Here is a 12,246-nt window from a genome sequence, read left to right as displayed (position 1 = left end):
AAATATTCACTTGGCAGCATGTTTTGTAGCATACACTCTCATTTAGACAATTCTGGAATTAATACAAACAAAGAAACCCAAAATTGGCCATCTGATCATCATCAAAACATGTTTTTTGCAATAGGTTTCATTTCATTAGCCAATTTTGAACAGGCTTTTTTAAATGGTTTGTTCTTCATCCTCTCTGTTTTGGTTGTTAGGCAGCAGAGACACTGGGCAGATGGCCAGAGGAGAGAAGAGATGGTGTCCAGGGTGGCTGCGCTGTTTGAGGATCAGTGTATGTACATATCCCAGCCAAGGAGGACACTTTGTCTGAAAGAGGAGTGATGGAAGCCATTAATGTCAACCTGGAGAAACCATCTTTCAAAAGTGGAGGTGGACTAAGACATAACCTCTCATCCACCCACAATGTCGATCAGAGTTCTCTCCCCAGAAAACTCTTTTCCAGGTAATAACACAGACAGACTGCAACAAGGCACACAGCCATGTTTGCCCCTCGGGTGATACCAATGTCTCTTTGCATAGTAGTATTTGGGGGGATTTTTTTTTTTTTTTTAAATAAATATATATATATATATATATAATTTTCTTTCACACACCACGACACAAGATATTGTGGTAAATGTAATGACATTTACCACAATATCTTGTGTAGTGAGCTACACGGTTTACATAAATACATGTATTTGTGTTGTAGCAGACAACCATGTCTACCTATAATAACAATATGACAATGTCAAAGGTAACATCTGGTCTGAATACAGTAAACACACACACTAGTGGCATGTTTGTGATAAGCTGCATGAGAACAGCTTACACTGTGTTAAAGAGCAGGACAAAGAATAATGCTAAATCAGCACCTTTTTTTTTACCCAGAATCCATCATTGCTTCAGGAGGGAGGAGATGTTCCATTGAGTTAGAAAAGCAGGAATAAATAGAACGTCATTATAACCTCAGCACAACGGCCTCTCTGCAGGAGGAGGAAGAATGGAGCCGTTCACTCCAGGCACAGGTAAGAGAAAAAATGTTTATGAAAGTACAACATATATATATATATATATATATAAAAAACTCTCTGCATGGGTCTGAAATAGACCATTATAAGTATATACAGTGTGTGTATGTATATATACATATATATGTGTGTATATATATATATGTGTATATATATATATATACAGTATACACACACACACACACACACTGTATTACTTATAATGGCCTATTACAGACCCATGCAGAGAGTTCTGTGGACAACATTAACACGCACACACGTATACCAATGTCTAGATTGCAGATCAGGGACACTGATAGACAATCGTTTGAGGATGGAAATATTCCCCCGTCCTCCTGGCGACCATCACAGCATCATTAACGCAGCTTAAAAACCCAGACTCAAAAATAACAAACAATAAAAAAGTCTATTCCCGTCAGAGGACACTAGACTAGACTGTTACTTCCACAAACTTCCACATATGGACTGTATAACAAAGAAGGTCGTGCCTTCTGTCGAGCTGGCCAATCAGGTTCCACTTAAAGAAAAAAAAAAAAGGATTATTATTATTTTTAACACTTGTTTTCAGACAGCTGTATGTATATCATGTTTCTTAGAGATCTTAAAATCGTAAAATTAATTTAACATCTTTTACTTTTGACTATTGATTTTAACTGTAAGTCAGGTCCCTGCAGTTTTCAAATAACGTGTATTGACTAGAAGATAAAATGCCTTTTTTTTCCTCATTGAAGGTGATTACACAAACGCAAAGACAAACCGAGTCAAAACCAAGACGCATTGGCGTTAGGTAGCCTGCGTTAGCACAAGTGCCTCTCTCTTGACTTTAATGAAGCTGTGTTCCCGGGCGTCCTAGCAATGTGTAAATCCGGTGGAAAGTCAGAGCTTTGTTAAGTTGTCAGGCTCAGCTCTGCAAGTGGCTTATGAACCTAGAAAAAACATATACAAACAATTAAATGGAAAAGGAAAGGGAAAGAAAACTGGGAATACTGACTTGAAATTTTAGTGGAACTGCCAAGTGGCCATTTTCACTTTAAAAATGTGGTTTATTGACATTTTTTATACCTTCTGCCCCTTTAGGACAGGGAGCAGTGCTGGCTTAGTGGTCCAGAAGGTTTCAGGTTCGAGTCCAGCAGCTGCCAAGTCACCGCTGAGGTATGAGCATGGCACCGTCCCCACACACTGCTCCCCCGATGCTTAAAGCTGCACACTGTTCACTTTGGTGATGGGTTAAAAGCAGAGGTCACATTTGGTTGTGTACAGTGTCACAATGACAAGGAGTTCACTTCCCTAACTGTTAAACAAAGGTGAAGTGAATTCTTGAAGCACAGATTATATTTTGACCGAATGTGCACTTTTAAAATTTCACTTTTACAAACATAAAAAATACACTTCCTAAGTCACATACTCATCCCTAATCTGACACACACACACTTAATAAATATAACTTAGACGTGCCTTATGTTTGCATTATTTTATTAGCATTTGGGTTTTACCATAAAATTTTCATATAAATTGCTTTTTTCTCTTTTTGAAAACAGATGGCAACATGAGATGAAAAAAAATATATTCCATTTATAAATACTGCTAAAATACCAGTTGGTGTATTATGGCAAAGTCTAATTCACCTGCTGTCTAAAACAAATCCAGGTAATTGGATGACTGTTTCGTTCGGTTTACTTCTTTAAAAAGTAGAGTTATTTTTTTTTGTGCAAAGTAAAAAACAAAACCCAACTTTCATATTGTGTTTTCTCAATTATGCTGTTATTTCACAGATAGAAAACGTGTTTTCTCACTGATGCAGTGATAATGACAGCAGCACCGACCTGTGAACCAGAGACAACAAAGTACCGTGAGTAAAAATGTTTTTTTTTTCTAATCAAACCACACACAATGACACTTAAGACAAAGATACAGCTCCGCCCATCACTCTCCTCTAGATCATTTAGATTATAGAGCTCTATAAATACTAGCTATGGCCACGGTAAACTGGGATCTGAAATTATGAGGTAATTAAAAAAAATTAAAAAACGGTTTAACACTTGTTATAATTGAATACCTGTCATGATTAAGTCATTAAGTCTGACTTGAATCATTAAAACAAAATCAACATACTTAGGTATGTAGATTGAAATAGTGTTAAATCAACTGGGTTAAAACCTAATCATTCTGACATTTCACAGACTGATTGGAAATTAAATTTAAAAAAACAAAACAACAAATACTACTAAAGTACTCTCATAATCACAGCAGCTGTTTTATATACTTGTAAACCAAAAGTGATATAATGTGAAGCAGAATTATCAGTGTAAATCTGATCAGGAATCACAGTTAGTCGGAGTCAGGAAGTGTGTTGATTGAACTTAGATAATTATTTTTAAAATGAACGTTATAAACAGCCAACCTTCAGTTGGTGATTTTTGTTGAGTATTGTAGAACATTTTATACCGGAAACAGAATAAATAATTAGAACGATGCTGTTTAAAAGAATAAATCTCCCCGTCGTGTGCATCTGGTTTCACAGGTGTCGTAACCGAACACAGCATGCGACGGTGACGTAATCACACTTAAGTTACTTTTGTCACTTTAACATATTAAGACTTTTTAGCATCATCTATGACATCTAATGGAATACATTTCACTGAGCCTCCCATTTTCCCCACACATTCGATAAAAAGAAGTTGAAAAAAGCCCTCTGTAATTGTTTGTTTTAAACTAGGAAGTAAGGGCCATGTAGCAAGAATAAACTGAGTGATGACTGATGTGTAAAAAAATTGTCTCAGATCTGGTCAGGTACTTTCACAGCACCAACCACATTTAAGAACCTCAATAACTGTTCCTTCTCTCTGTACACATTTCTCCTCAGCCAGAGTCCATATCCCTGGCCTCAGAGAAGTGCGAGTTCATACAGACCGACTGGTTCAATGATCGAGGAAGCCTGGCATGGGGAAGGGTCTGGCGAACGCTTCGACGCGCTGACGCAGCTCTGCGATGCGAGCCACAGTTTCTTGGTCCTGAAGGAGGAAATTCTTGAAGTCCTGGAGTTTTCCTGTAAGGAAAGAAAATGAAACAAATTTTAGTTTTTTACAAAAAAAAAAAAAAAAGCCGACAACGCCGTTTCAATACATGTTGATTTTTTTTCAGGATTACCTGTCTTCTTCTTGACATCCAACGCAATCTTGAATCCCTCGTCCATGAACTCCACGACCCGCACGAAGTCCGCCTCTTTGAACTGTCTGGAGGTCAGGGCAGGAGCACCTGTGACAGAGAAGAGAACATTCATTCAGGTTCTTTATATACAAAAAGTGAAAATAACTCCTTTTTTAATTTTCCCTCTGCAGTTCAAGTGTCTGCAAATGTATTTTCCTCACTTTGTTTTTCTGATTAGGAACCAGATGGTATTTTGAGACAGAATACTGGAAATTGGTGTCATCTTTATCAACATGTCTCCTAAACTTTAGCAGAAATAATTAAAAAGTTGTAGCTAGACATACTGTAGGAAATCTGAAAAATGGAAAGGAACGGCTTGTGAGGCTGCAGTGAGACCTGCCAGGCTGTACGGTTTACAGAACATGGCTCTGACAGGAGGTTTTCAAAAGTTAAGATGCTGAGATTTCCACTGAGGGACATCAGGGTGGACAGAATAAAAAGTGCAGATCAGCAAAACAGTTATGGTGGAGCAGCATAGAGATAAAGTCAGAGGTGAGGTTGAGATGGTTTGGACATGTGACAGAGACCTCCAGGCAGGTGGTAACAGATGAAGACAGATGGATGTAGAAAAGGAGGACATGGACATGGTTGGTGTAAAGGTAGAGAAGGCAAGAGAGGATGAGATGGAGGCAGATGATCTGCAGAGGTGAAGGGAGCAGCCATAAGAGTTGTACTGTATAATATATAAATATATTAAAAAATATATAAATAAAAGAAAACTGAATAAAAAAGATTAGCTGTCGGGGATGACGCGACAACAACTTTAGCAGGATTGTAGGACTTTTTGTAGCTCTGGTGTGCTCAGCAGTCCTAGGAAAGGGCTGATGGGTACAATACAGAGGACTCTTTGTGTATTTTGTACTGCGCCAATAAAAATGTGATACTTTTCAATAAATAAACATATATACCATAATTTCCAGTCTCTAAGCCTTTACTTTTTTCACAGGCTTTGAACCCTGCGACTTAAACAATGATGCAGCTAATTTATGGATTTTTACAGCCACAGCGACGATGTTCTGTTGTGGTCGCTGTGGCTGATCATAAAGACTCAAAATGAAGGGAGTTAGCCCCGGAGCTAATGTTAGCTTCAGCCCTGGAGCAGATCACTAAGTCTCCCCTGTGCATTCCAACTACAGTCGGGGCTCTGAAACAGGTAAGAGCTAACGTGTAACCAGCTGTGTTACACTGATCAGAAAAAAGCATTAATTTAATTAAAAGTGAAAAAAAATCTTTCTGTGTAAATGTCCCATGTTACAATGTGGACACCTACGGCTAATAGAGAAGTGCGGCCTATATATGTACAATTTTCAATTTTTCTTAATGTTTAGTGGGTGCGGCTTCTATTCGGGTGCGCTCAATAGTCTGGAAATTATGGTAATATCGCATCGTCATCCCAAACATAATCTTTTTTCCGGATTACTTTACTTTAAAAAAGGAAGACAAAAAGGTATATTAAAGTCATAATCTAATAAGTAGACCGTGCTCACCTAGCCTGAGGCCACCAGGAGTCAGGGCGCTCTTGTCCCCAGGGCAGGTGTTCTTATTGGCAGTGATGGACACCAGCTCCAGCACCCTTTCGGCCCGAGCTCCGTCAATGCCCTTAGGCCGTAGGTCTACGAGGACCAGGTGGTTGTCGGTTCCCCCTGAAACATTCAAAAGAAAAAGTTGGTTAAAACTCTTGATGAGCACAAAGGTTTTGAATGAAGGGGAGTTACATTAGCTTCAGAGAGCCGAACACGTGGCTTACCTGACACCAGTGTGTAGCCTTTGCTAAGCAGAGCTGCAGCCATAGCCTTGGAGTTCTTCAGCACTTGGTCGATGTACTCCTTAAACATGGGCGAATTGGCCTGGACACACAAATGACACAAACAGCTGAGCTGGATACAGACAACAAACTTTTCTTCATTTTAAAGTCAACAACTGGCTCCTGGGAATCTTACAAATTCTATTTTCTGCAAGACAGACAGAACTGGGAGAATCCTAAAGTATTTTATTGGATTCTTGAGATGGAAGGAGTGAAACCTTTTCCTTGGAAAGAAAACCTCAAAGATTAGATAATCTCAAAAATGCCTGACCACTGCTTTGAAGTACAACGCACTCTCGTGCGGAAAAAATGTATGAAAGTAAAACTTTCTACATTACATCCACATTAAACAGAATAAAGATTTGATTTAATATCCAATAGTAGTCCGAGGATCTGGACAGTATACGGAGGAGACACAGAATCGAGCTCCTGAGCTGATCTGTTCCACAGCATCTGAACGGCAGAACAAACACCGAACAACAGACCTAAGCTGCACTGACCTGTCTGAGCGCCACAGCCACACCAGCGATGGCGTGGTTATGCGGTCCACCCTGCAGCGAGGGAAACACAGAGAAGTTGACCCTGTCCTCAAGGTCGTACATGATCTGCTTCCCCTTCTTGTCCACTGAGCGAACACCTTTACGGTAGAAGATGAGGCCAGCCCTGAACAAAACAGATTTTCTTTTTCATCTCAAAGCTCCCTTTTTTTCTTCTTCTTCTTCAAAGTCCTTCTTTTTTCTTTTGTCCTTTATTTGTCTTTCACGGAACTTTACGGCTTTCCTTCTTACCTGGCTCCGCGCAGGGATTTGTGAGTGGTGGAGGTGACCATGTCAGCATGTTCAAAGGGAGAGGAGACGGCACCGGCTGCCACCAGCCCACTGATATGAGCCATGTCTGCAAGCATGTACGCGTTGATGTCAGTGCACAACTGAAAAAGAGAGAAGGGAACAAGGATTTGTATGACGAGAAATATTAGGAACATTGTCTGCAACAGTTCAAAATCAGGATTCAAATCGTGACTTTAAAAAAAGTCAACATTTTTAGTGACTACATACAGTATGTCTACATTCTTCACTAAACCAAATAATAAAAAAAAGTAAATAATGATACGTTTTCATTTTTGAATCTTGGTTATAAACTTTATAACTTTATAAACTTGGAATATAGTAATAAGTTCCAAGTTTTATAAACTAAATTAATATAAAAGTAAAATAAAGTACAATATTTCAAGGGTGACATATCTACATTGTCCCACTATTTATGACGCGTCTGATAGCAGCATTATCATCTCATATGTTCCCTCTAACATAAACAACTATTTCAAAGGTCATGTTGGTGGAGTTTACAGCACAGGATATTTCAAATTATTTGCATGAATTCTGTGGTTGTCCGATGACAGCGTTTTCTTTCAGAAAACTCAAACAAAAGCAGCTCACAAATATGCAAATGACTCGCTGGGAAGTACTCAGAGAAATAATTGATCTTTCAAGTGCTCCAATTAATTCCCATCAACATGACAACCTAAATCCTCCTGATATATCTAAACTTGATCAGTGTGTGTCTAAAAAGAAGAAACAAGAAAAGCCATGAGAGAAAGGGGGTGTGAAGAATACAAAAGACTGATGTGCAGTAGCTGGAAAAAAAAAATCTGTTTGGGTAACACAACAGTAATGATCTGGACACGGGCCCGGCCCAACAGATTCTGCCATAAAGCGGTGAACAGTTTCACGTGCCATGGGGAAAATATGGCCCCACTTCAGACCTAGTGGTGACGCAGTTATAGTGCTTAATAAAAACACAGCTCTGTAATGGTGGGGCCACTCCATCTGATGGTACAGGCTAAAGTGGAGCTCTGCAACAAAGAGTGGCAGTCATGGAGTGAATGAAGTGAGCGAGCAGGTGGGTACAACAAAATAGATGAAGGAGCCTCTTGTGCACTGTCAAAGAGAGCAGTGGAGTGTGTGGTTAAAAGTTGCTGCTGTGTAGGTGGAAGTCAGTGCCATGTTCAGTTTGGTTAAGCAGGCAAGGGAGGAAGACACACGGCCCAGAGTCACAGCCAAAAGCTTCAAGCTATATACTGTATGCATATATATATATATACATGCATACATACATACGTGTGTGTATATATGTATACATATACATACATACATACGTGTGTGTATATATATAAAACACACATATATATACACATGCATACATACATACGTGTGTGTATATATATATATATGTATATGTATATATATACACATATATATATATACACATATATACATATATATATGTATATGTATATATACATAAATATATACATATGTGTATACATATACATACATACATACATTCATACATACACGTGTGGTTGTATATATATTTATGTCTGCTCATTCATCTATCCATATTTATATTCCTATAGATAAAATAGAGAGACATATATGTCTATAAATGTATATATATATACATATATACAGTACATTTGTGTATATACATACATATGCATATACATGCACACATATGGACATGTGTGAATATATAACAAAATAATAACAATAATAGTGACCATTTTTATAATTATTATTATCAACTTTATATTAATCACAGTAATTAGAAATAGTAGTGCAATAGTATTTTTTTTTTTTTATGGAATTGTCTCTGCTAAATAACAAAAACAATCACAGGTAAATAAATGTAAATATATTTTGGTCAGAAACTACCATGTTCAAACTAAAGTTCACTCCAGAGAATTGCTTTGTTCCTGTTTAACAGATGAGCAGGAATACATGGCAGAGAGGGGAGAGAGAGCAATGGGGTGAAAGCTGGGTGAAGTTTTTGTGTACAGTTCTTTATGTACCTTCTTGATACGGGCGTAGTCAATGAGGCGGGCATATGCACTGGTGCCAGCGATGATGAGCCTGGGCCGGAACAGCTTGGCCGTCAACTCCATCTGGTCGTAATCTATGAGTCCTGTTGCAGGCTGGAAAGAGGCAGACACATCAAGGAGAGTCAGACGAGTCAGAACAAGGACTCGGAGGAAGAGGTGGAGGGCGAAGGACAGGATACTAGAGAGAAAGTTGAGGTCAAGGAGTAAAATACTTCTTTTTTTTTTTTTACACGACAGAGAGTGGGTTTTTATTCAAAGCCGATTGAATAGTTCTGGCCACTTACACTCTGGCTGAAATGTATCAAAAAGAGACATTTTTACCTAACAACATAGACGAAGATGGTACCATTTCAGTCAGACAACCTTTAATCTCCAAGCTGCCATTGAACGAATGCGACGGTGCTTGTCAGAATAAAGACTGTTTTGGAAATTTTCATGGATCTTAGATGTGGCTAAGAACTTGTTTCTGGTGGGTGTACATCACACAGCAGAAAGTGGACAAATGCTGGCTGGATCTAAAAGGCACTTCATCCTGTTCCTTAAACAAGTTTTACCCTTGACCAGCAAACACCCCCTCACTTCTACAAGACAGAATGAAAAGAAAGGGGAAGGGAGGAGGGAGACAAAAGACTAAGAGGAAAAAAGGAAGGGCGGGGGCTAAGAAAGAGAAAAACAGGAGGGAAGCTTTATTTAGACAACCTAATAATCTCCCATCTCTGGAGCACATCTATGGATGCCCCCTCACTCCATCAAGCCGCTCATTGTAGAGACAGAGCCAGTGGTGCTGGCCGGCCTGTCGATTTCCCATTATCTCTCTTGCAGAGGGGTCCTGCCAGCCCATACATCAGCAGGTCTGGACATGCTGACTTTCGTGGCCATCCATCAGCCGCAACCAACGAAACCACACAACTATGTCCCAAAGATCAAAAAACTACATTCTGGTACAAGACCACGGCCATATCTACATGTTATCTAGTCTCACCTGCAGGTGGAGAAGCAGCTCTGTTAGCATGGTTTTTTTACAATGTCACTGCCCAAAGGAAACGTCTGTTTTTATCTCTCAATATCAGAAGACAAATATGTGTCTGGTAATAAAAACAAGATCCACCTTCACCGCGTTTGCACAATAACGTTAATATTGGCAGAAATGGTAGAACAGTTGCCAATCCAAGTAACCAATCCTGTGATATGAGACCACAGTAGCAGCTATGACTGCCATATGAGCAGAACTGACCAATGGTGTTTCACTGTTCATACTGGCACAGTTATAGTTAGTTGCCTTCTGAAAATGGGATTTCAGGTTCAGAAAGGCTCTTCATTGGAGAGATTATCAGAATATCACCATTCTAAACAGCAATGCTGACTGTTGGTTAACGTCACAGGGTTAGACACTTCAGTAGAGGGAGTAGAAGGGGGGGGGGGGCCACTTACACTTAGTTTGTAGGGCATGGACTCAAAATAGATTGAGGTCGCTGAGATCCTTTTTACGTCAGACATGTAGCCATGTGTCAGACTTGGGTGACAAACCGGAACAAACAGAGAAACAAACAGAAAAAGAGGCAAAACATTAGTTTTTAAAATACATTGTGGTAAATAAATGACCGAAAGACTAAACTTATAAGCTTAAGAAAAAGTAAATAAATGAATATATATAAAAAAAACAATGTCTACTGACTGTCCTCCATCAGGCAGGTCCAGGCCCATGATGCGGTCATGTGGGTTCAACACTGCAGTGTATGCGGCAAAGTTCGCAGGTGAGCCAGAATAAGGCTGGACATTCACACCCCACTCTTCTGGGTCCAGCTTGAAGGCCTCCAGAGCTCGTCTCTGACAAAGGAGCTCAATCTGGTCGACCACCTCTGCTCCACCGTAGTATCTGTGGATACACGAGAAACCGAGGAAAGTAATTAAGGCTTCCGAGGGCTAAAAAATAAGAAAATTAAATTCCAATTTTAACAACAAAACGGTAGAAAAACAAAGACAAGTAGATAGATGGAGTTGCTTGTGAGAGTTTTTCAATTGAATTAACAAATGACATACTAACGGATGAATATTGTACAAACAAATGTATTCCCTGACATCATGGGCTTATATTCATCCATTTGGTTCATTACATTAAAATGTGAAACATTATAGCAGCAGAGTATGGAAGAAAAAAAAGAAATTTACATATTCATGGGGGAGGAAGATTTATTGGTAGACACGTATTCCACAACTGCCATGAATCAAATGAGCAACATTTCAGAACAGATCAGCTCCGTTTTCTGTTGTTAAATGTAAATTAACCAAGTGAAATAATACAAAACAGGGAAACGGAATATAAAAAAAATGAACTATTAGCCTGACACTAAGTTCTTCCAATGAATCCCCAAAGGAATCATCTTTAGCATAGCAGTAGCTGTGAATAATGGGCTGTGTGGTTGGCATAGTAATAGGGCACGCTAGAATGCAGTGTATAAATCAGTGTGGAGCTTTATAAGTTGGTTTGTGTGGTGTTTGTGTGCGTGTCCCAGAGCAGAGAATGTCCACTGTCCTAATAATCTGGGGTGTGGCTGAATAAATGCTCACCTTCTACCTGGGTAGCCTTCAGAATATTTGTTGTTCAGACAGGAGCCTTGAGCTTCCAGGGCCGCTCGACTGCAGAAATTCTGTGGCAATAACACACACACAAAAGAACACACACTCAGATCAATGCTGCCAGTGGACAAAAGGGACAAGGACGGCAAATTAAAGTCTGTTAAGTGATAGTGAGAAATCCCCCTGCAGCTAAAGGCAATCATTACAGTATTGAACCGCTGGACTTCCATCCACTAACACTCCACACTCAACAATGCTTATCACTTCACTCCTGGAGGATACAAGACAATGCAATCATTTTTTTTTTTTTCGCCCACAAACTCTGATAAATAAGTACGGCACCTTTCATTATTTTGCAGTCGAGTATGGCTGGCTGAAGAAAATGTATACATTTAAAAAAAAAACTCCACTAGGCAAATTAGAAAACTGCATGTTAACAGCCATGTACAAGACATGGGGAAGAAAACAACATATAAAACATCATAAAAACAACTGTGATTAGCATTTCTGTAAAAGCACCAATGTCAGAAAAGATACAGCAGTAGTGGCTCATTAAAACTGCTTCAGTTTCCATTCATTATGGCAAAAAAAAAAGAAGTAATAAATCAAAAAGACGTGAAAATCGTTTTCTACAGCTCCACTACAACACCGGAGGAGATATTTTTTATCGTTGAATAAAGTTCATCAAATCAAGTCAATAATGCAGTGTAAAATGTTCTAAATGCTGTTGTCATATTACAGAACCATCAGGAATTACACAA

General features: G+C 39.1%; 1 protein-coding gene and 1 long non-coding RNA gene across 3 annotated transcripts in view; one reads left to right on the top strand and one right to left on the bottom strand.

Moving 5' to 3' along the window:
* The first annotated feature begins 307 nt into the window (after positions 1 to 307).
* On the top strand, positions 308 to 2,722 carry LOC112487716 (uncharacterized). The gene is made up of 3 exons (XR_003051064.1): positions 308 to 448; positions 877 to 1,013; positions 2,094 to 2,722. It is a non-coding gene; the product is annotated as an uncharacterized LOC112487716 (long non-coding RNA).
* shmt2 (serine hydroxymethyltransferase 2 (mitochondrial)) overlaps positions 2,482 to 12,246 on the bottom strand; it is a 27,285-nt gene continuing 17,520 nt past the window's right edge. The window contains exons 1-10 of one of the 2 annotated variants that reach the window (XM_008320653.3): positions 11,477 to 11,821; positions 10,584 to 10,784; positions 10,340 to 10,421; positions 8,879 to 9,001; positions 6,816 to 6,955; positions 6,528 to 6,690; positions 5,971 to 6,070; positions 5,711 to 5,866; positions 4,164 to 4,271; positions 2,482 to 4,062 (exon numbers count right to left, since the gene is read on the bottom strand). In XM_008320653.3, coding sequence (XP_008318875.2) covers positions 3,935 to 4,062; positions 4,164 to 4,271; positions 5,711 to 5,866; positions 5,971 to 6,070; positions 6,528 to 6,690; positions 6,816 to 6,955; positions 8,879 to 9,001; positions 10,340 to 10,421; positions 10,584 to 10,784; positions 11,477 to 11,715 — 1,440 coding nt within the window. In that variant the 5' untranslated portion in view covers positions 11,716 to 11,821 and the 3' untranslated portion in view covers positions 2,482 to 3,934. Of the gene's footprint in view, positions 4,063 to 4,163; positions 4,272 to 5,710; positions 5,867 to 5,970; positions 6,071 to 6,527; positions 6,691 to 6,815; positions 6,956 to 8,878; positions 9,002 to 10,339; positions 10,422 to 10,583; positions 10,785 to 11,476; positions 11,822 to 12,246 lie in introns of those variants that run through there. The other variant, XM_008320654.3, reaches the window with a different exon arrangement.

This window comes from Cynoglossus semilaevis, chromosome 11 (assembly GCF_000523025.1).
Source record: "Cynoglossus semilaevis isolate Cse_v1.0 chromosome 11, Cse_v1.0, whole genome shotgun sequence".
NCBI lineage: Eukaryota > Metazoa > Chordata > Actinopteri > Pleuronectiformes > Cynoglossidae > Cynoglossus > Cynoglossus semilaevis.
This window is presented reverse-complemented; position numbering and strand designations above follow the sequence as displayed.